Source organism: Thermobia domestica, chromosome 9, assembly GCF_964235325.1.
Source record: "Thermobia domestica chromosome 9, izTheDome1.hap1.1, whole genome shotgun sequence".
Lineage (NCBI taxonomy): Eukaryota > Metazoa > Arthropoda > Insecta > Zygentoma > Lepismatidae > Thermobia > Thermobia domestica.
The window spans coordinates 155798639-155822600 of record NC_137462.1 but is presented as its reverse complement, the minus strand read 5'-3'; the positions used below and the strand labels follow the sequence as shown (position 1 = coordinate 155822600).

At 33.0% G+C, this 23962-nt stretch overlaps 1 protein-coding gene across 2 annotated transcripts in view; it reads right to left on the bottom strand.

Moving 5' to 3' along the window:
* Positions 1 to 1378: 1378 nt before the first annotated feature.
* Fas2 (neural cell adhesion molecule fasciclin 2) overlaps positions 1379 to 23962 on the bottom strand; it is an 858867-nt gene continuing 836283 nt past the window's right edge. For both annotated transcript variants that reach the window (XM_081772029.1, XM_081772030.1), the window contains 3 exons: positions 20912 to 20995; positions 9239 to 9328; positions 1379 to 3585 (listed from right to left, as the gene is read on the bottom strand). In XM_081772029.1, the coding sequence (XP_081628155.1) occupies positions 3504 to 3585; positions 9239 to 9328; positions 20912 to 20995 (256 nt within the window). In that variant the 3' untranslated portion in view covers positions 1379 to 3503. The remainder of the gene's footprint in view (positions 3586 to 9238; positions 9329 to 20911; positions 20996 to 23962) is intronic.

Genomic DNA, 23962 nt, shown 5'->3' with positions numbered 1-23962 from the left:
GCCCAGGGAGAAGTAATGTTGGAGTGCAGGGTCATGTAGTCGCGCGATAATCTTAGCAGGCTGTAAGTAGATCAATTGTAGTGGAGTAAGATGAAACTATAGAACGGAACGATCAATAAGAGTGTAGGAGACTGCAGGAGTAATGAAAGAAGAGAACATTGCTTACGTTTCATTTTTCCAATATTATACTTTTTTTCTTGTCTTTATTAGGGTTAAACTAGTGGGTCTTATAAGAATGTAATATTAGTATGTATGTCCGTCCATCCGTTACTCCACACGATATTTTTTGAAAGAAAGCGAATTCTTGAATTCTGTTTTTTTCCAATAGACAGATAGACCGAGTCGTTAATGGAGTGAACCCTTTAACATCTTCATGAGTAACGGTGTCTGTTATCATAAGGGCATATGTGTTAACTGATGAGCCTCACGCAGTTGTAGTTGGACCTCGGGGCAGAAAGAGACATTTTTTAATATTTTGTTCAAAATTGTAAAAAACATTGTTAAATATAAATTTTTTGTACACTAGCCTCCAAACATTTTGTGTGAAAAAAAAAATGCTATTTCAGGAGTAAAACCTTTCTTTACCAAAAATTTGGAGGCTGAAGTACAATAAATTGATTTTTATCAATGTTTTGTTTCAATCCAGAATCAAATGTAAAATTGGAGCTGTCCTCTTCTTGCACAGAGGGCTTCAATTACCATATGTAAGTTTAGTTAATAACAGAAATTTGTACATAGCATTTATTGTTTACATATTTAAGGTAAGTTTGCTTGTTTAAATTTAATTTAGACATTTAAGAATGTGTAAATACTATGAATGTTATGAAGCCTTTGATAAATGTTAAAATTCATTGAAATCTTCACAACGATTATTACTGACCAGCACAAATCCATTCATAAAATATGTTTTCCGTTATCATTCTTCTTATCTTTACCAGTATATATTATTCCTTTGTACTCCTTGTGACTTAACTTAAGCCATTAATTTTTATCTTCCACCAATAAATGTACAGTCTGAAACACATAGCCTGGACCTTCTTATCACGTGTTTCTGCATTCCAACATGTTGTCCACCTTGGCACTTCTCAGCATTTACACTGTTCTTAAATATTTCCTTTTCTTTTCTCCATATCTTCAGTTCCCTATCTGTAAAGCATTTTAGTGCAAGTACTTCTAGTACTGTAATTTAGTGTTACGATTGTTGTAACAATTTTCTGATAAGTAACTCATGAAACATAGTTTTTAATGCTTTTTTTAAATGAAATACTTGTAATTCATAGTCTTCTTCAACTGACGACATTTTTGCAGTCGATTATTTTTCGTTCTATTGTAAAATGATTGGAGTAGGAATTGTTAAATATGAATTCAAAGATATTCCTAGTTTTGGAGGTAAAACACTTTATTTCTTACAGAAAGAGAAATCGGTGAACAGGAAGTTCTTACATTGTAATATATTAATTAATACATGGTATGCTTTTCTTTAAAGTTTACATTCTTAACCTCATTCTTTGCTCTTTATTACCTGTGACTTTTATTAAGCTACAAACATGAACTTTTCTGCAGTAAGAGAACACTAAGAAAATATTACCTCTCTATCACATATCAACATAATTTCTGATATTTAACGTATGTTAAATTTGAATAAGATTAGGAGAATAATTAACAACTGAAGATATTTTTTAAAAAATCGGGTATAGTTCGTATAAAAAAAAATGTTACATTTAATCCAACAACAGGATTACATAATTATAAATATGACTCAGCTAAGAAGTCTTTTAAACCCTTCAAATAATTATTAAAACACATACCGTACATATTATGCATGCTATTAATCAGTACTTGAAAGCAAAAGAAATTATATTTTTTGAATGTTCACCTTCTTTTTCATTTCTCTCTTTCTCTAATTTTAATCTATCGTAAAGAATTTGAGTGCCTTTATTTTTTTTTTACTAGTTTACTTATTTTGACCTATTAATTTTTTATTATTGAGGTACCTTTAAAATTTTACACTGAGAATTTATTGTCTGATACAAAGTATTACTAGTATAAAAGTAAACAAATTGGTACTATTTATCATCTTCTTGTTTAAAAATTCAATTATTGTACTCGTGAACATCAATTGTGCTGCTAATGTAGGAAAATTGACTATAAAATAGTCGACATTCGTAAGTAACCATGTCATTCAACAAGTAGTGATGGTATCAACGTAGCATTTTTCTTTTTTTTTTTTTTTTTTTTTTTTTACTGTATAGAATGCAATTTTTTTTAATTACTAGTATAAAATTTTTAATAGTCACAATAAATAAAATTGTAAACACCAAATATTGAAACAAAATATTTTTTCAGTGAAAGTAACTAATATTTACAAAAGGCAATAGGAGCTTCTTACTCGGCTCCTCCAATGAAATAAATTTTATTACTAAAGAGAATATTTAAAAAGTAGAAGTAGAGAATATTAAAAAAAAAAAAAAAAGTAGCAAAAAAGTTATTTTAAAACTTCCATTCAAATACTGCGCTGGAGATACATGTATTATGCATTTATTTTACTTTAAATCCTTGAATACTGTGAATAGGTAGGCAGTATTCGGAAATCCATTTTGTTTTTAAGAGAAATATGATGATAGACAAGTAATGCAACTTTATTTATAATTAAACTTTACAGCTATTATATTAATATAAGCAATTTCTCTGTCGGAAATTTTTCAATTTCCTAGTTAGAGCACGCTGCTGTTTACATTTGTACATTTTTTTTTCTTTATTTAGAAACTTATCAACGTAAGTAGTAATGACTGTTAGCGACCTAATATTAGACTATTTTCTATGACTAAAATATTTTTATATGTTTAAAGTACGAAGGGCACCGTTTTCAAGGCATGGTGAATTAAAATAATGATTCAATCACCTTAAAACACACATCTTTATTATTTGGTCCTTCTTGTACTACCACGTATGTTAAGAATAAAATTAAGACGAACTATCTGAGATCAAAAAAAGTAGCTGTACATAAATACTGCTATTCTTATAAAAGTTAAAAAACATATCCGAAAGTTTTCTTTTGGACACAAAATCTTCCTCTATGAAAATACATCACATAATACTTTTTTTTTCTTTCTTATATTTTAACTTGTAGTATCAACTAAATACAAATACACATTCAAATCACAGCACCTTTACATGCAAAGCTTTAGGCATAAAACTACATAAACTCAATGTTCGTTTTTCTTTTGTTCTTCGACAAGAAGAAATTGCCAGTATAAGGCTTCGAGATTGCTAGTATACAACATTATATTATATAACACTGGCCTTTAGGCACGAAGTTCGTAGAATATAGCAAACAAAGCACTTTAATAATTTTTCACTCTTTTTTTTTTTTAAATCATTAAAAAATCACTAGCCAGAGAAAATAAGCTTGATCATTCTGGTCTTTGTGGTAAATCACTCTAAATTTTGATTACAAAAGACACACACATGCTCACACTACAATATCGGCGGCAGGAATGCACTTATACAGCTGAATCTTTGGCAATGCTTGTTTTTGACACTGACTTCTTCACATCAAAATCAACAGATGTCTCCTTCTTAATACTGAAAAGAAGAAAAAAATAAACTTAAGAAACACCGTTTTCCAAGGAGTTTTAACATCATTTTTATTTTATCCTAATTACTCAACATATGCTGTCAATGAAGTGGTCTCAGAACAACTTAATATATCTTTTAGCAATTTAAATAAATACTAAAAGTGATGATCTTCACTATAGTTTCCTCCGTTCGTGAGCTGCTTTAAACCTCTTTTCAGATTCTAAAGAACATTTCGTAGTCCCAACTACTGCATTGGAAGCTGATATAGAATTTAATAGAGTTATAAACAATGTATAACGTATTTACCTTATATCTTGAGTTAGGTGATTTACTTATACAGCTTTAATGTTGAAATAAAATGAAGTTTCCGTCTCACATCCTATGAATATTGCATCCTATGGACAGTTTTATAAATTTATTCTGCATGTGATTAGATTGACCCGCACCATAACAATTAAGGATTATAGTATCTAGAAATATCAACTTGACTCATTCGTGCCCAGAAGGGACGATATTTCAATAAAATCTGTGTTGTTCTATACACTAATGCCGGCTAGGCTAAAGGAGACGGTGATGATAAGAATTGAATGATTGTTGATTTTAGTTTAGCGTCCCTTTCAGCAGCGAGGCTATATGAGACGTGGACCTACTGATTAACGTGGAATCCGAACCACATGAGCTCCCGCCGGGAATCGAACCCGGGTCTCCCACGCCAAAGACGCGTAAAGAATTGAATGAAATGATGGAATGAAGAAAGTGGGAGGAAACGGGAGGACTCCGAGAAAACCCACACACATGGTGTTTGTCCACTACAAAGCTTACTTGGCGCGAGCTGGGATCAAACCAAGGACCGAATGCATCAGAGGCGAACATTCTACCACAGCCACCGCGGTCTCAGTTTTAATGTTGTTGAAGTGTGGTAAGTGATCAAAGGTTTTTGAAATTTTATTTTCCTCAGTCATGGGAAGGTTTAAGAACAAAAATTATCAATAATCTTCATTAATAGTAACCACAAGAGTTTCCAATAAGAAAAAACATTGTTTCTAAAAAAATTCCTAAGATTAATGGCGCACATTTCTTCTAGGGTAGTTCCACAGGGAGGAGGAATCGAAAAATGGATCCAGTTTACCAATTTTAAGAAGTTACTGAAGAAAGTGGCAGAGCATACTGAAAATGCGTAAATAAATTACCTAATTTGAGATACAAGGTAAACATGATACATTTAAATTATGTTTCTTATAATATCTATCAGAAAATATAAACACGGTAGGTTGCTATATTCATCTATATAAGTACTCGTTAATAGGAACATAATATTCACTTATTGAATGTGTAACTTCCGTGAAATTTAATCCTCAATCGGTATAGAAGGATAGAATATACTTCTGGTATTAATAATAATAATAAACTTACCACAGCACTAAATATATATATTAATAATGTTTGTATTATTACTTATTAATAAATATATTTGGTCCTTTGGTCACTTTTGTTCTATATATTTCCAAAGTTACAATAGAACAAGATACCTTTGGTATGGTGTGACCAAACTTGATACACTATAAAAATAAATCAGTATTACCACATGTGTAGTAATAAGGCAGTACTACATGTAACAAGATCTTGTTTATAACTAAGATCGTCGGACAGAAGAATGTTGCATCCTATGGACAGTTTTATAAATTTATTCTGCATGGGATCAGATTGACCCGCACCATAACAATTAAGGATTATAGTACCTAGAAATATCAACTTGACTCATTCATGCCCAGAAGGGACGATATTTCAATAAAATCTGTGTTGTTCTATACACTAAATGTTTTTCAATTGTGAGGAGAGAAAGTTCTGAGCATTTCTTCTCTTTCTTTTTTTATTTTTTATTTCTGTTTAAACGTTGTTATTCTCCTCTGACAAATAGTATCACCAAAACTAAAGAAGATCCAAATAACCATGGGTCAAAAGCGCATTGTCTTTCCAGGTGCTAGGTACATGTCAAAATGTCGTCAATAATTATTAAACGCTAAGACTTGTAAGAACGAGTTTTCACCCTTAGTGTTGTTTATTTTAATAAATTCAATACTAATGAAACTGTGTTATGTAAGTGATTGGTTGTTAATAGTATAGTTAAGTCTGACCAGACATGTTCATATAATTAGCGCTATCTATTTTAATTTTACATTGTATATTGTTTCCTTACATGTATGTGTATATTTCTTTGCTTTCCTTTCAGCTTCGTTTAACGTACATAGCATTCAAGTTTTTTTTTTCTGTATAGCTTTTTCAAAGTGACTCGAAAAATCCAAAAGTTTGGGACACGTTGACCCCTAAAAAAACTTTTTTTTTTTCGTATTTTTAAACGAAAAATAAAATCAGTAAACTAAGAAAAGAGAAGAGAGTCCGACCATATAAAAAGAAAGCTTCAGTGTTTTTTCTTTAGACGGATCCTAGGGCTACCAGAGTCTCTGACGAATGTTGAAGGTCCGCCTCGCGTCTGAGAATTTATTTTACTTTCCTATCTTGTAGAGATCGGTCTAATGGAGATTTCCATTTTGTTCTAATGGGATTTCGTTGAATCAGTTTTTTAAATGAGAAACTCTTGAATAAAGATTATTCTTACCCTAATCAGATCTTACGTTTTACTTGAGAACGAGGCAAACCTTTATTTTTTCATGGTATTTTTTATATCTGTGGTTTATTTTGATTGGCTTACCCTAGACAAGCCAAATTAATTAGAGAAAGAAATGAAGCACAACAATCATCATAGTAAATGGATGCACTAAGGGTGAGCGATTTATGTAGATTCGATAAAATCACGCAATGTAAACTATTCATAAATCATATTTCTTTCCACAGAGGAAACAAATTGCTCTGTGGAAACTGCTTGTAATTTCATTCACTTACAGTTTAATTGCCATTAGAAAATGAACTACTCCTAAGCATGTCGCCAACATTTTGGCATGCTTCTAGCTCAAATGAAGCATTTTTTGTTGTTGTTTCGGTACCTTGCTTATTGGAGCTTTCGTCATGACGACAAGTTCAAACTTTTTAACACTCATTTAATGGTAAATTGTCTGCTCGTCATGTTTCTGTTTATAATAATAATAATAATAATAATAATAATAATAATAATAATAATAATAATAATAATAATAATAATAATAATAATAATAATAAAAAATTAAAAAGTTACATATAGATCTTACTCGTGGAAAGATGGGATAACAAATATAGCAATAATTAAAATCCTTCAATTATAATTCATACTCGAAAAGGGCTGGGTTAAAAAAAAAAAAAAAAGGACTCGTTACTTCCACCCTACTGGATAAGACCATTCATCATACCCATACACTACAAGTATTTATGAAATATTATAGTATTAAAAATGCTACTTATTAGTGAATGCTCCGTGATTTGTCTTCTTCATAATCAGAGATGGAAATTATGCATTTCTCGGTATTAAGCAATGAGTAGTAACTCACTAGTATTGCCACATTAATTTGTAAGTAATAGACTACCTTGAGACATTATAATGTGTTTTATCTTTACTTTAAAGAAAGCAAGAAAACCGTAATTCTTCTTTTTCAAGACAAACCTCCAAAACATAATTTGTAGGGTACGAAAGAAATTCTCATTCTATAATGTTGTTGGTGGGTAGAACAAAATAGGAATTATTGGAATGAATCTCATTCACAGCTGATGTGATCTCACTTACATTGCGGTAGATTGCTTATGGAATAAAGATCAGTATAAACTCAACTTGCGTTCACGAATCATTCGATACAGTTATATTAAAATTTCAACTGAATAACTGGATTATAGGGATGACGATAAAAGTCGTTACATGGGTCGCCATATATCGTTGTAAACCATTCCTACTGTACTGTGGGACTGTGTTAGAAGCAACGGAAGAGACAGAACAAGCAAAAAAGGCATCGTGTTACTCACGCAGAACATTCAAAAAAGGGAAAATCATGTTCTTCGATAGCTTGTTTTTGAATACAAAGCCCTACGATTGCAAGAAATCCAGCATTCTTGCCATTTTTCAGACAGCCGGTTTTTGCAAGTGTTGTGATCAAGTGCCATGGACAATTCTGAACGATCAATGCGTAGTCATTAATGACTAATACAGACTGTATGTGGAAATGGATGGCTTAAGTATGAAAAGCGCTAGAAAGAATAAAAAGAAATCCAGATTTTATTTTACGCAATGGCCGTGAACAATATGTGTCATCATGGTGTGAGAAATGGTTCCGTAACACGGTTTTCTTTGGTAGTGACAACAGGGAGTACATTTAAAAGAAAACTCCAACCTCAGATTATTCTTTTCTTGCCGTAGCTATAACATCCCGTTATCTTACCAGGAAATATTCTCTCAGATAGAATATAAGTTTCTTTGGATTGTTATCGTGCTACCAATATCCCCTCCAAATTTGTCACCTATTCAAAATATACTACCTCGGATGGTACTTCGTCCATCAACGGATATTTACGAGCGGCAGTTTTAACAACTGGGCCTGTCTTCTATAGGATAGTATATGAATATTTGTCTTCTATACCAGACCACACTGCTACATGAAGTTATATTACAGTAAAGGGTATTTGCGTTTAGCCCGATTTGAAAGTTAAAAAAAAAAAAAAAAAAAATTATAACTAACCACTTTAATTCCATTGTCAATCCCAAATATAATTCCATTTCGATGGCTGATTTCTCGATATGATATTTCATTAGCCAGTGAAGTATTTTAAAGCCCTTTTTCTTCTTTGTTACAAAAACAATACAAGAAATATATATTAAACTACTTAAAATTCATGCCAAGATGAAAGCGCAGCACGGCAATACTTCTGTGTTCCTACAGCAAGTCTATGGGTGGTGTAGAAATTTTAAAAGTGTTATGAATCCCCTCTCTCGACGGGACCAGTTATACTGAGTGGTGTAGTGATGAACGAAAACATGGATGCAACGGAATAGCTTATGATGGAAAATACGCGTACTATTGTGAAGAAAACGCCACCATTTCGGATATCAGTGTTGGTACTAATGTTCATGTTACTGCGGTTTAATAAAGTGTCTGCGAGATGGGTGCAACACCGATTGACTGGTGAATTGAAAGTGATCAGTGTTCTGGATGCAGGTCTGATCCAAAATCAATTTCGCCTACAATCAAGAGCAAACCACAAAGACCTTCCGGTGTTTTGTTGCTTCATGAAACGTTCGATATTATACTTCCCGTTTAATGGTCACTATAATCTAGGATATCACATTTAAGCGTTTCACACGCCCACCCTATTATTCAGATCTCGCCCCCAGTGACTTTCATGTTTTCAGATCGCTCAAAGAGGTGATGGGAGGCAATAATTTCCGAAAGGATGAAGAGATGAATATCGCGGTGCATAAGTGGCCAGTCATAACAAAACACATACGTGGATTCCACGCCATGAAGCCTATGTCGAAAAATAAAGAATGCTATTTTTTTTTTTTTTTAATTTGCTTATATATATAAAGTTGTCATTTGAATCACTGTTGTATATAAGAAAATGTATATTTACAAAATCAAAGATAATTGAATAAAAATTCGAGATAGTTTGACAACATGCAGTACATAAATAAAATGTGACCTTAGAATTAAAAAGATTTTTTTTAACAGAAAAAAATACTTACGTTGGTTGCACCATGCCTGTTATTTCGGAATTTGGTTTTCCATCTTTCTCAATACCTTTCTCAGGATCAGTGAGAGGCTCCTTTTCGGCGCTGCAAATAAATTATAATTACACTTAATGATATATAGTTCTTATAAACAAAGAACAATTTAATTTCGATACGAAACTCGAAGCAATCGTAATGAAATGAGCTCCCGGTATACTATTATTAAAACGATGTGCCGAATCACGCTCTTTATTAATAAACTGTGAACAATCACAGTGCACATTGGTAAAGTCCAATCATGTATGCTACGGCTCCAAACATTTTTTTTTCTTTTGTTCTACATTATTTTCCCCTATAACTTTCAAAGTGTTTCAGAAACTTGTCTTTTTAGTGGAATTTCAGAAAAACCTGACAATTGAGGATAAATTTAGAAAGTTTTTCAATAGTTTAAGATCTATTTATAACACTATTTTCATTTATGGATGGAAACTTTTACTGTTTTGAATATAATGATTTCTCTAAACAATGTCTATACTAGATACATATACACTAGAAAAATGGTAACCACAGAAATAGTCATCTCGACACCTCGAAAAATTAATTTAAAAAAAAAACTAACAACATATGGCGAAAACTGCATCCTTTTCATTTTATAAGTTGCCACAAACAAACTTTAAAACTACATGATTCGAAAAGTATGGAACCTACTCGTATCTCAAGCGATGCAACGAATTATTTTTAAAAATATTATACACATAATTACAATAATATATAGTATTATATGTTATTGAAAAATATTATATATATTATATTAAAATATACAGTATATCTGTTTCTAGTATCTGCGATACTTGCACAACGAATTTCATAAAGGAAGATAGGTATGGGAAGGCACTTTTAATTACTAACTCGGAACAAATCACAGTTTCCTAGTAGAGAAAACTTTTAAAGATCATTCATTTGTTAACGAAATAACCTATAACTTTTTTGCTTTCATATAGCATTCAATGCCATTTTCAGAAGTTATGTAATCTTATATATAAAAGAGAACGCACAAATCCTTTGTTCCCTCATCACGCTAATACGGCTGAACCAATTTCTTTCATTTTTGGGGGGTTATTAGGATTTGGACCCTAGATGGTTTTTATCATATCACTTTAATTTTTAATTACCAGTGTCTTGAGATAATTGACCATTCAAGTGTCCATAACGTACAAATCCTTTGTTAGTTCATCATAGGTAAAAATAAACGTATTTATATGCAACCCGCATGACCGTGTCACTCGGCGGGTTAACATAAATGACAGGCGATATAATGTTAACATTTACTGCAATCTACTATGGTTTTTATCATATCACTTGAAAGCGAAAAAGTAAAAATTATCTAATTAACAAGGTTTATTGCGTTCCGGGGTGACCCCAGCGAAGCGGGGTGAACGCTGCTAGTCACACATAACATATTTTACCTTAAGATTTTTTTTAATAGTTTTCAAATTTCCATTTTTTAAAAAAAATAGTTTAAAACCAACCTTTATCTTAAAATATAAATTGAAATACACGTTGTTATAATAAATATAAAATATACGTTATTAAAGGGCATATTTACCATACTAACTGATTTCTGTTTAGCAGTAAACATTTAAAATATACCGATCTGTATCAACAGTTGTTTCACTCCAGACGAATGACTGTAATGGTGTAATTAGAGCGCATGATGTAAGTAATTGTTAGAAGGTATATACACATATAGGAAAAACTAAGTTTGGTCATTCAACTTACTAACTAGATGAAAGTTGTTCTGTCACTGGGTTACGAGGAACATCATTTTTTTTTTTCAATTATATTCTACCTCATTATAAAAAATCGAAATTACTTTGCGCTTATTTATCTGTAGGTATATAAAAACATTGTGAAATAAATTAATAAAAAAAAAAGTTTGGAAGCTGCACTGGCAAAGATTGGAAACCCGATACCCCCCCCCCCCGTTTTCTGAACAGTTATTTTATTTTATTTATTTACTTATTATTTTTGTGGACTTCTAGAACTGATAAATTAATAAATCAAATTTCTACAGAATAGTAGGTTACCTCTGTAAAATAATCGCTAGACCCTATCTACTTACTCGATTTCTTGTTTCTTCACCAATTCAATTTTCTTGCGTTTTCCAATACTTTTCCATACACATTGTGTTGTAGGAACAGCATAGTTTAATATACATACATATAGTTTATGTTTAATTGTATACCGACAGTGACTGATATAATCAATAAATATGTTTGAATAACACCTAAAATAGTTACGTAATTGGTGAATAGTGTTATTTTATGACAAAGTGAGCCTACAGAGGAATGATAATTTTTGAAAATAAGATCGACCACATTAGAATATTTAGATAACGCTTCAGAAAAGCAAAATAATTCAATGTCGGCTCATAGACTCATCAATAACTTCGTAGACGGAGAAATAAATTATAGATTCTGTGACATACCACTTTATTATTTTTAAATAAAAGGGACATTGAGCATTTTTTTTAAAAATAATAAAATTGGTCAGGACTTATGTACCTACAAGTAACATCTCATATTCAAAATAGGAAATTCATTTGTTCGGATCTCGCATTAAGTTCTTGATGATCCACGTCTTATGTAGCTTTAGTGCTAGAATACGCGCTTTAATCAAAGAGATCCAATGATAAAAACCTAGTTTGAAAAAATTACTAACACTTCCAAAATTCAATTCAGACGGGCCATCTGTTTTCTCGTGATACTATCACAAACAACAATGTGGATTTCAATGTGGCAAAAAAAAGAAGTATAGAAATTGTTCCCCTCCGCCCTTAAAATAGAAATTCTGGAAACCGTTGGGACATTTCCTCTCTGTAAGTCATTGCGACTGAATGACAAATTGGCAACACAGCCAAGGTCATTCACTTCTTTCCCCAAAGTAAAGGGAGGGTTTTGTCCGTAAGAGGATGAGGCCGAAGAATGTTTCACATATTTTCCGAGGGCACATTTGAAATAGCAAGGCTCTAGCTGAATGACTACTACTAGGTTTGTCCTACATGTATATCTTCTAACGTTCACAGCCACTAGTTGATTCCCCCAAGCCTTCGACTAGTCTGCAAATTGCCTGCACGCTAGGGACATCACTTGGCATCATGAAGAAGGCTGACAGACTGATGAGTCTTTCTTTTATAATATGGATTCTTGTCGTATTCAAAATTACAATCATTGGCATTTCTGTACATTAACGGAAATTATACATTTTCAAATACAATATACTGAATTTTACATTTTTTTTTCGCTGTTAAAAATTACAAGGTAGTAAAATATTCCCTTTCAAGAGCGTTACTAAATTATATTTTTCATACTATTATCAAAAAAACTTTCATTTCAAGAGAAAATATGTTGTATATGGTTGCATAAGTCCTGAAAATATGGTTCTTACATGAAAGCAATAAATATATTTTAGAAAAATCATTTGTAATCATTAACAAAGAAATGAAATTTCCTTTAAATGCTATCTACTAGAAAATAATCGTTTGTCCTTAATTAATACTTAGGGCTTCTCATACCCCAATTTCCTTTCTAGAATCAACTGTGCAGGTACCACAAGAAATTTAAACATGGATATTTAGATAATGTGTATACTAGTTTCTAAGTAATTCATTGAACCGCTTACCATACTTTCGATAGTTTTCGCCCTCTGTAGGTTTAATGTTTCTTATCCGTCGTTTCCGAAAGCTTAGAATTGGAAAAGAACCGTTTCTTCTGTATGTTTATTAATTAATTAATTTTATTTTTATTTATTTATTTATTTATTGCTTCTTTCAAAGTTCCCTAGAAAATGATTATGTTCGTGGTAACCATTTTTTTTTCTTTCTTCAGTACCCTGTATCTATTTACACGAGTAATAGTCAATTGAAAACTTTATAAACGAGGACTAAAAGTTCAAAACAATACGCAATCGTCCTAAAAGTTTACAACTATGATCAGGGGCGGACCAAGGGCCGGGAAACCCGAGCGATTGCCCGGGGCACCACAGTTAGAGGGGCCCAATACTAGCCTCAAGAAGTAAATTTTATAATGTTTTCTACTCACTTTTTGGTTTATATTCTTGTAAAGTAGCGTCAATTACATCATATTTTTCCATTCCACCATGGAAGAAGAGAGTTTCATAGTACTAGGGGGGCTGTATCAACAAATGGAGACGTGGTGTGTAGAAGAAAGAGTAGTAGAGATTGTTACGTAGTCTGATACATGGTAGAATGACTCCTGATGTTACTAATATAATAAAACAATTTACAATATAACGGTAATTATGTCACCATTAGTAGTATTCAATAAATGCTGTTCGATATTGTTTTTTTTTATACATATCGGTATATAAATAATAATAATAACATTATGTAATTGATACCATAAGTATGGGCACGAGCGAGTTCGAGCGAAGTTTCTTTGAAACTCGACTCGAATCGAAACAGACATATTTGAGCTCGACTCGAGACCTCAGCTCAAAAATTTCCTCCAACTCGACTCAAATTCGGGTCGAGTTTCGAGTCGAATTCGAGCCAAATCGAGCTAAATCCTGTGTGTAGTTTCAAGTACTCTCTTCAAGTATCCTACATAGACAATATAATTAACAATACTATTACTACTATTACTAATTATATTATTATTATTATTATTATTATTATTATTATTATTATTATTATTATTATTATTATTATTATTATTATTATTATTATTATTATTATTACGTATTGTTATTATTACTATTATTATAACAACGTCGTGTATAACCATGAAAGATAGGCGATTTGCATCTGTATACTAAAAACTAATTGACTGCCGATCTCGGTCGTCGAGAAGTCTTCAGGAGGAAAGGACATCGTTCACAAAGTTCTGCGCTAGATTTCCGGAAGAGCAAGTATTCAGGCTCGAGCCAAAAGTTGTTAAAAGTTATAGGGTGCCGTTAAACATGTTCAAAACTGCTCGGTCCTAGTTTAGGTTGTCAAAGACTCGAGCGGCTCGGTTCAGTCGAGCCGAGTTGAACCGAGTCGATGAACTCGTTTCAACGGAGCTGGCTCAAGCCGATGGCTCACTTGAGCCGAATCGATGGCTCATACCAACCGAGCCGGATCAAGCCATCAGCTCAATTGAGCCGAGCTGAGCCGGTTGGCGTCATTACCCAACCCGGCTTTTGCTTGGGCTCAAAAATTCGACTGTGCAGGTCTCGAACTGTAGTATATACTTACATATAGTATATGCAGTATACACTATATACTTATTGCAAACGACATTTGAGGCTGTCTCGTTTTAAAATTCTATTGGCGTTTCGTTATGAGACGAGACGAGATGCGAGTAGTGCCCCTGTCGTGAGCAACACTAAAAGTATTCCACATTACTGCTTACATTTTTCGTGGCTTTCTCTTTCCTCTCTTATCATGTCATGATTTCAAAATGAGTTATAACGACCTAAACGAGCGAGCCATTTGTCAAACTCGACTCGACTCGAAACTTGACCTCAAAAGCAGTTATTCGGCTCGGAACTCGACTCGAGAAAATTACCACTGACTCGACTCGAAACTCGAGTCAAGTTTCGAGTTCAGTCGAGTTTTAAATTGACTCGACCTAAAATATACCTATATCATGTACAGTATTTGAGTATTAAGTTTTCTTTTTGAAAAATGGGTTTAAAATATTAAAATCTCTGTAATAAAATGTAAAATATAGCCTTGGACTGGGGAAGGGGGGTGGGGGTAAAAAAGTCACTTTGTACGGGCGAAAATTTTGTCTTGGTCCGCCCCTGACTATGATAGGCATGGTTTAAAAGTTACTGACAGGTGACAGCATCAAATCGAACGCTACACGAGTTGTTGTACGGACAGGCTCGTAATATGATAACATAAGTAGCAAGATGAAAAAAAAAAAAAAAAACACACACAGCGTTTTGGTATTCGAATAGGAAGGGATAGCACATGTGGTGGGTGATCCATGCTCATCATTGCATTCAATCTACAAATTAACTAGAAAGTGTCATTTCTGTGGTACTTCGAGTCATGCATTTTTACACCATTGCTCCGGACCTGATGCTGCCACCTGTCATTCTCTCTTCAAAGATGCCTTCTATTATTGCTACGACCTTTTTACAACCACCATCACCCCTCTTTGTAAATTTTAGTGAAGTACTTTCAGTATTTCCATTTTACTATCTCTTATATATGAAATTTTGAATAAGTTTTCACATGTGAATTGAATCCCTTTGTATTATGCATCACAAACATTGAATAATTCCACAACATTAAAAAAGAACAAATGAGTACTACATCAATGAAAAAGAATATATAACTCAAATTAAAAATAAAAGATAAAATAATAAAATAAAGGAAACTTTGAATCGTGCTCAATTGTTTTCATCTTACTATGCATCTTATACAAGCTGATTGTTCAAGCTTCAATACCGTGCATCATTCTCTCACATAGCACATATAATACAACAATCATTCAGGAAAATAGTTTGAATAGCAGAAGTATAAAACTTTCGTTCTGCGTGATATTTGCCGTATTTCTGAACATGCATATATCCGAGGAAGGGGTAGCAAATGAGCTCAGAGATTATTACTTTATATGAATGCAGTGAAGTCGCTTTACTCACCATACTCTAAAAACATTTACGAATTCTTTTAGATGACAAATGTTTATTACTCAGTACAATCACGATAAATCAATGTTGTTAGCAGAGGGTTCTTACATGAACAGATTATAAATATACGTATATAGACGCATCTGACGTTGTTTATTGTTTAACAACACATACTCTATTTCAACACTAAATAATGAACATGTATACCGGCAGCACATTATTGCATCGATGTTATGTTGTTATGATTCTCATACTTTAATTAAGATCTCTTACGTAATTTTTATTCCATGCACAATGAATGATGAACATCACATGTCCTAAAAGTTATTCTTCCACTTTTACTACTCATCTACAGTGTTACTTTTGCAATTCTTTTAAAATCCTGCCTTTTATTTGGGCGGTTACACACTTTTGGACCATTCTGTATACATATACAGTAATTGTATAGCGATATATATTCCACGATTTCGTTAGTTCCAGTTCTTCCACATCATTTACGTCCTCAAACATACCCAACTGTTTAATGTTCTATATTGAAGAAACTCTTAATTTCTCTTTTGATCCGCATCAACGATCACCGATACTCTAGTAACGTCCTCATTTCTGTCTCAGAACACAATTTATTACAACAGTACAGCCCAATACATCTTCCACGTAGATATCCTCATAATCCTTCCTCAGGTAATTTTATTTTATTTACTTTTTGAGCTTCCACTTTCTCCTGCTGTGGCTAATTGTTATGGACTTATTAAAGAGCATGCTCCATCGCTTCTCGTCTCTCTGTTCTCTTTTTACTTCATTCTTTCGTAGTTATTTCTTCTCTTTTCTGATCTTTCTCCCACATTTTTATTCCACCAATTCTTCCATCATCATTCACTTCCCATAATCATCCGTCTCCATTAGCCTAAAGACCATAATTGTAAGACGTTAACCTGAAAGATTTCACTTTTTCTGATATTTTAGCACTTTTGCAGGAGAGGCGAGGCAATCCTTTTGATATGGTCTCTTATGGTCTCTTTAAGGGCATTTTAAACTATACCCTTTTATTAGCATTTTTGTAATTTATATAATACATGTTGAGTTTATTTATTTATTTCATTTTCCTTGATTTTCATTTGTCTGTACCTATCCACCATCATACAACAACATACACTGAACGTAAACACATAGAGAATATATATCTTAAATCTAGATATTTCCTTCAGAACTTTAGTTTGCCACTCTCGAATGTCAATACTTTTTCTAATTTCACTATACTTTAGTTTTCTCTTTGTCTTCTCTTTAATCTGTTTCGCCTTTCCTTTCATCTAATAAATTTTGTATGATATATTTTACTAACTTTTGGAAGCCATCGAATTTAATTTAGCCCATAATTATGTCGTACATACTATCATTAGTGAGCCTTTGTATTTTTTTGTGTTGTTTGTTACTTGGTTGTTGCAATATCCACATGATATGTTCTATATGCTGTATTTTTCCGCACTCACACTTATTATCTTCTGTTATTCGAATTCTACGATTGCTATACGATTGCCATATCATCGGTGTATTAACCTGTTCCTTGTGTTTCCTGTAAATTTTCAGTTATTTCAAACAAAGTTCTATTACTATATCCTATGTTGTAGGGCCAACTATTGATCCTTGTGGGCATCCCGTATTAGTCAATCTGATTGTTATTTCTGGGACCTGTAATTTGATTTTGGTATCCGTGCAATATTGTCTCATTGTTTCGTACATTGTTTTGATTATTTTTAATCCTTTCAGCCTGCTAAACATAGAGGGTACTCTACCAAAATCAAGGAAGTTTAAAGATATTTGTATAAAACATATTTTATATGTATTTTTAAAATGTTTTAGAACATTTACCAAGATACAGAAGAAAGAAGAAACAGTAAACCAAGTTGTGTTTCGAGATGAAATGTGCATGGAACTGTTGCATTACATAAACGGAGTAACGGACCGAGACGAATTAACAGATAACAGGACGGAGTACAGGCTTACGCAGTTAGAGAGACTGTGGCATGGCTCAGAATCAGATTTCATTGAACGTAACGACTGACTGTCAAAAAGTCCAGATCTTAATCTAATGGATTTTAGCGTTTAGGTTCTATTGTTACGCCAGGTTCAAGTACAAAGGAGAGAAATCACAAATATTGATTGTTTAAAAACTACGTTGACAGAAGCATGGAACAGTATTTTTTTGAAACTATCCAGAATGCCACTGCAAGTTGGCTACACCATCTATTGGTTGTGCAGCAACCCAAGAAAAGGATTTTGAGTATTTGAATTGAATATGGCACAATTTAATACAGATACAATAATATTAAATGAGCTGAAACAAATTCCATGGTTTCTTGTAGGGCACCCTGTAGATGGCCACCATTAACTGACAAAGACACCACGGATGTCTGCGTATATTACTAGTTGATATCTATCGTTTTTCCTGACTATTAGGACGATTAGTGTTTTCACTACAGTTTCTGTACTTTTTCACTTTCTAAACCCATACTGTAATGTACAATTTGCTATATCTCTTTTCCTTTTTATTCTTCCTACTAGTACTTTTTCGAAGCTTTTCCCAATTACATTTAATAAGCAGATGAATCTATAAAATTTTGGGTCTTCTTTGCTTTTTTCCTCGTTCTTCTTTAGGATTATTAGCTTAGCTTCTTTCCATCTTTTACGAGATATTCTTTGTTTCAAGCATATTATTATAGCCTTACTAAGTATGGTGACCATTTTATGTGTATACTTTTTGTAAAATTCGCCCTTTCGGATCTGATGCTTTTTTATTCTTGATCTTCTTAAATATAGCATTCAACTTTTTGATTTGATACTACTTCTATTGTGTCATTTGTTGATGAGATGTCCATTTGTTCTCTTATTTTCTTATTTTCATTCTCTTTTTCTAGTTCGTCTTTTGGTAGCAGGTTTATCTATTAAATATAATATCATATTTTCCGAGTCAGTTGCGTAAGTTTCATCATTCTTTAATAGTGTCAATAACGTATCCGGTCTCGTTACCATTTTTTGTGTTATCTTGCAGAGCTCTCCCCATGGATCAAAATTGAGTGTTCCTGAATTAAATGATTTCCAAGTATTTTCTTTAGACTTCTTTCGATATTTATCCTACATTTTCTGTATTTTTCTAATTTTCTCTGTCTTTTATCTTGCTGGAATGTATATTGACGTATTTCTCTAGCTTTTCGCGTCTTTCTCTTTAGTATGTTAATTTCTTCTGTCCAATAAAAACTTGTCTTATTATTTCTTGTATTTATTTTGTTTGTATTTGTTGGTTTTTTGATTGCCTCTCTAGTTCTTTCTCAGATAGATAGAGAGAAAGTAAGAGAGAGAAAGAAGTACAGGAGAAAAGAAAATAAAAGTTAAAGGACAGAGAACTGGACGTACATCACCCAGATCACCCAGGTAAGTGCCATGTTGGGATGCTGGTTGACCCAATAGCTATTTCTGTTTACTTGTCACTGTCATGTTTTTTTCTCTCACTCCTTGTATGCACAAAATTAGCATTTACTTTTCTAAAACCCAAATAACTTATCTTTCACAGAAAATATATTTTCTTTACAGGTGTATTGGCTAAATACTATACCAGAAAAAAAAAAAAAAAGAACTGGAGATTAATTTTCTAATATGACAGTATGAATGAAGTTTTATTAATTTATTTATTTACTACTTATCCCATCAGAACACAAAGGGAGAAATATCCCTGAACCTCGTCTTTGGTAATGGGAAATAATTTATCTCTTGTTTTTGAATTCAGATTTCTATTGTAATATTGCGTGACATACCTGTTTGTCTCAGTATCAACTCCTTTCTTGAATGTCTCAGTTACTAGATTATTTTTGCACATCTAGGGTTGCGGATTCTGTTAGTAGCTGCCTCAGTACCCTCGGATTTATAGCACTGGTCTCCGAAAATGTTTGTACTTTGTCTCCCGTTTTCCCGTATTTCCATCCCTCATTATCTTTTTTCTACGTGACCTGATCTAGCTTTTACCAGCCACTGTCATTCTTACTGAACATTTCTTCAGAATCTGAATTTTTGGACTAATTTTCACTGTCAGTTATTCAAAATATCGCAAATGTTGTAGCTTGTAAGACATTTTCTTTTTCATGCCACGATTACTACTACAGATACTGACTGATCCTGTAGAAAGAGCTTTACTTTTCTTTCTAACGATATACAAAATGTTATACCATTTCATGGCATAATGAAAAATTATCAAAGAAAAATCAAGTCCTTTATGCCAGCTAGCCGCAATCACGTAAAATTCAATGGAAATTCAACCTTAAATAGAACTTAATGGAATGAGATATTCTAATGATCTAAGCACAGAATGGAGCTACGATTCCTTTTCTCATCAACGACATATGACAAATGATGCCATTCCTTAAGGAAATGCGAGAAATACAAGAAACTGCAGTTGTTCATTACGGTTGGTAGCCGTATGTATATCATGGTACTTTCTTTTCTACTATTTTTCCTCTCCAATCTGATGAAGCGTTCAATGAAAATGCTTATCGTGTTCTTTTCTAGTGTTTGTGGTTATGTTTTCGCTATTTTTTGATATTCATACACAAGTAAAGAAAATATAAATGTTTTAATTTTTGTCCTTTTAGTGTCTGTATGTCCAGTTTTCTTTTTTACGAGTCATATCAAGTGCTTTAAAGAGAAACACATTTGTCCTGATTTCCTACCAGACGTGCCACAATCTAGTGTTCGGATTTTTGTCAAACTTATATTTATTTGATACAACTCACTAATTTCTTGAAGCATACGTCATTTCGTCTTACCTAGCAAAAACTTGCTTCATCTCAATATTATTCAGACATCAGTATCCAAAAATATATTTTGTTCAAGGCTCTAGACGTATGAGATTTTAATCAAATTGGTTCCGATCGCAATATGATTTCTCAGCCCTTTGTTACATGGAACAAACCATAAAGAATTGCACAAGAATCATGCAGCAAAACATTCTCGTTTATTTTTATTTTACAAACATGCTTTGAACAGAATGCCTCTTACTTGGAGTTTGTTCCCCTTGTGTTAATTGCATCTTTAACAATAGCAACACTATCTGGGTTTCCACCACCATTCAAAATATCTTTGCTGAAACAAAAGCATGCGAGACTTCAGATCGCACATGTGTTTTTGCCATCAACCTTGTTCTTTACTTACCAGATATATTATTTTTCATTCAACATATTAGAAACTTTTTTGATAAAAATGTTCTTAGCAACAAATAATTATAAAAGCCCGAATTAAAGAACTTTAAGCTATTATTTATTTAGTGTTGCTAACAACTGTACATCGGGAGAAATTTAAGATGTCAGAAATTTTTAACAAAACTTAACCACTAGTACTAGCAACACTGTTCTCAGGTCATGCCTATTTTTCTTCCTTTCTTTTTCCATAGCAGTCTAACTGTTAAACTCAGAAATACAGAAGGATAAGAAGGATTTTTTTTTCTTTTTTTAAAAAAAGAAAACAGACAACACACACCACATGAAACCATAGGCTAATTTAATATACAAACAGACAGGGCAAATGTGATAGAACAAAGATACCGTTATTACATCAGCATATAATACATCATATCTGATATTATAACTTACCGCTCGACATTTACGTTTTTCACTATGTTTATATGTCTTTTCTTCGTTATATTTACATATAGTACTAACGAAACTGTTTAAGTTTTAGGTGCATGAAAAGAAATGCACATCGATCAAGCAATCATATACTAAAGGAAGTAACATCTAAAGAAATAATAAACACTTCTGACCAGAGTATATACACTTGTTTATTAAAAACTAAATTCCAGTGTAACAGTTTCAACAACGTAACGTTGTCTTCATCAGACACTAACTGAAAGAGATATCTTAGAGCGCAGTTATTTATACTAAAAGTGAAAGTCCTTGTGTGCATGGGAAGCCACCTGGGTCGGACTTCCCCGGGCGTCATCTTTCGGCCACCTGCCCTGACTTAATTACACTCCCACCTGTGTTTATCTTTTCCAGACACACCTGTTGTTTATACTTGACCAATTGCCTTAAAACATTTTCTCTTAATCTACCTCTGATGACTATTAGAAATAAATAACAGACTATACTACATACAACTGATTATAAATACAGCAATACATATATATATATATATATATATATATAGACATAAAAATAAACTATAAAATATAACAATATATAAAACTCTATATAACTATATACAATATTAAACTATATATAATATTAAATATATGAATATAAATTACATATAATTATGTTCAATCTTGTTTTTTCACTTCAATTTGTTCTAATAATTTATCCCATAGATCATGTATTAACAGTCCACTTGTCCAGTTCATTAATTTGTCACTTTTCTCTTTCTTTATCCTTCGTGCTTCCTTCCATTTCCTTATCATTGGTCTATTCTCCCTTTCTAGCCCCTTTACACCTTCCCAATCTATATCATGCCCCGTTTCTTTAACATGTTTGTATATGTTTATTTTCTCTCTTCAGTCTCACATCATCCCTATGTTGTTTAATTCTCTCCCTAAGTTTTTTCCCTGTTTCCCCTATGTACATCATATCACAATCCTTACACATCACTTTATACACTACACCTTCATCTTTCTCACATATTTCCTTCATTCTACTTTTCGCTTTCTTAACCATTTCCAAAATTCTTCTTCCTCCTTTTTTGTACGTCTTCACACCACCTCTTCTAAGTAAGTTCTTTAGTACTTCTGTCTTCTCCCCGATGCTCTCTATCCCGTGCCATTTGTTCTCCTCCTCTTCCTTTCTCTCCTTTCTCCTTCCTTTCCTTCTTTCCTCTTCAATTCTGTTGTTTAATTCTGTTCTTCTTTAACTTCTGTCTGTTGTACCCGTTCTGCTCTAGTAAACCGTGGAACTTCTCTATGTCCTCCTTCTTTTTCTCCTCTTCAGTATCTGTTTCTTCTATTCTTCTCTCCATATTCCTTATGAAGTGTCTTTTGGTGCTGGTGGTGCTTTGGTGCTGTGGGAGAGTAATTAAGTCAGGGCAGGTGGCCGAAAGATGACGCCCGGGGAAGTCCGACCCAGGTGGCTTCCCATGCACACAAGGACTTTCACTTTTAGTATAAATAACTGCGCTCTAAGATATCTCTTTCAGTTAGTGTCTGATGAAGACAACGTTACGTTGTTGAAACTGTTACAATGGAATTTAGTTTTTAATAAACAACTATATATACTCTGGCCAGTAGTGTTTATTATTTCTTTAGTGAGTTCCAGAGTCGTGATGGATAGAGTTGCAAGTAACATCTGTATTAAGAGGTTTTCTCGTAACTATATTATTAGCATTCGAACCTTTGACGCACAAGACTCGCGTTCAATTCCTAATGGGAGCTCATGTAGTTCGAATTGAATGTTACGCTGTGTGGTCTATGACTCACATAACCTTGGTGCTGATTGGTCAAAATCTGCTATCCTGCCAGCCTTCTACTATTATATCCTACGCGTCGTCCTGAACTGAAATTAAAACTTTCATTAACATCACTCTGTAACGTTATGTGGATTACAGGAAATGATGCTTTCCTCACATGCTCCTATGCATAGAATCGAATCAAGAATAACTCGCACTGGAGACGAAAGTACTCTTCGACTAGGCCACTGTGTCCCAACTTTTTGACGTCAACGTTAATTAGTTTTGTGGGGCGTAAAATCATTATTGTGAAATAATTGCTAGAATGGAAAATTAAGAAAATTTCGGTTTATGGTGCCCCTATTGTGGTCAAAAACTATTATTTTTCATCGATTGTTACTTTTTAAAGCCCTTCTCGCTGGTCTTGCTAGCACGCGCATGTTTTTGATGCACGAAACCCTGGGTTCAGTTCTTGGTGTCAGATTCCACTTTAAAGAATAAGTTTTGAATAGAAATCATTTCATTCACCAATATCATTTCCCGTGCCCACTAAGTCTAATTCCGGAACTATGCACTGGAAATCCGCAACTCTCTTAATGATTTTTGTTTTTGGTATACGATGACTATCAGGGTTATGACAGGATCTGTGAGTGGTACTGTAATACAGGTCTCTCGGAG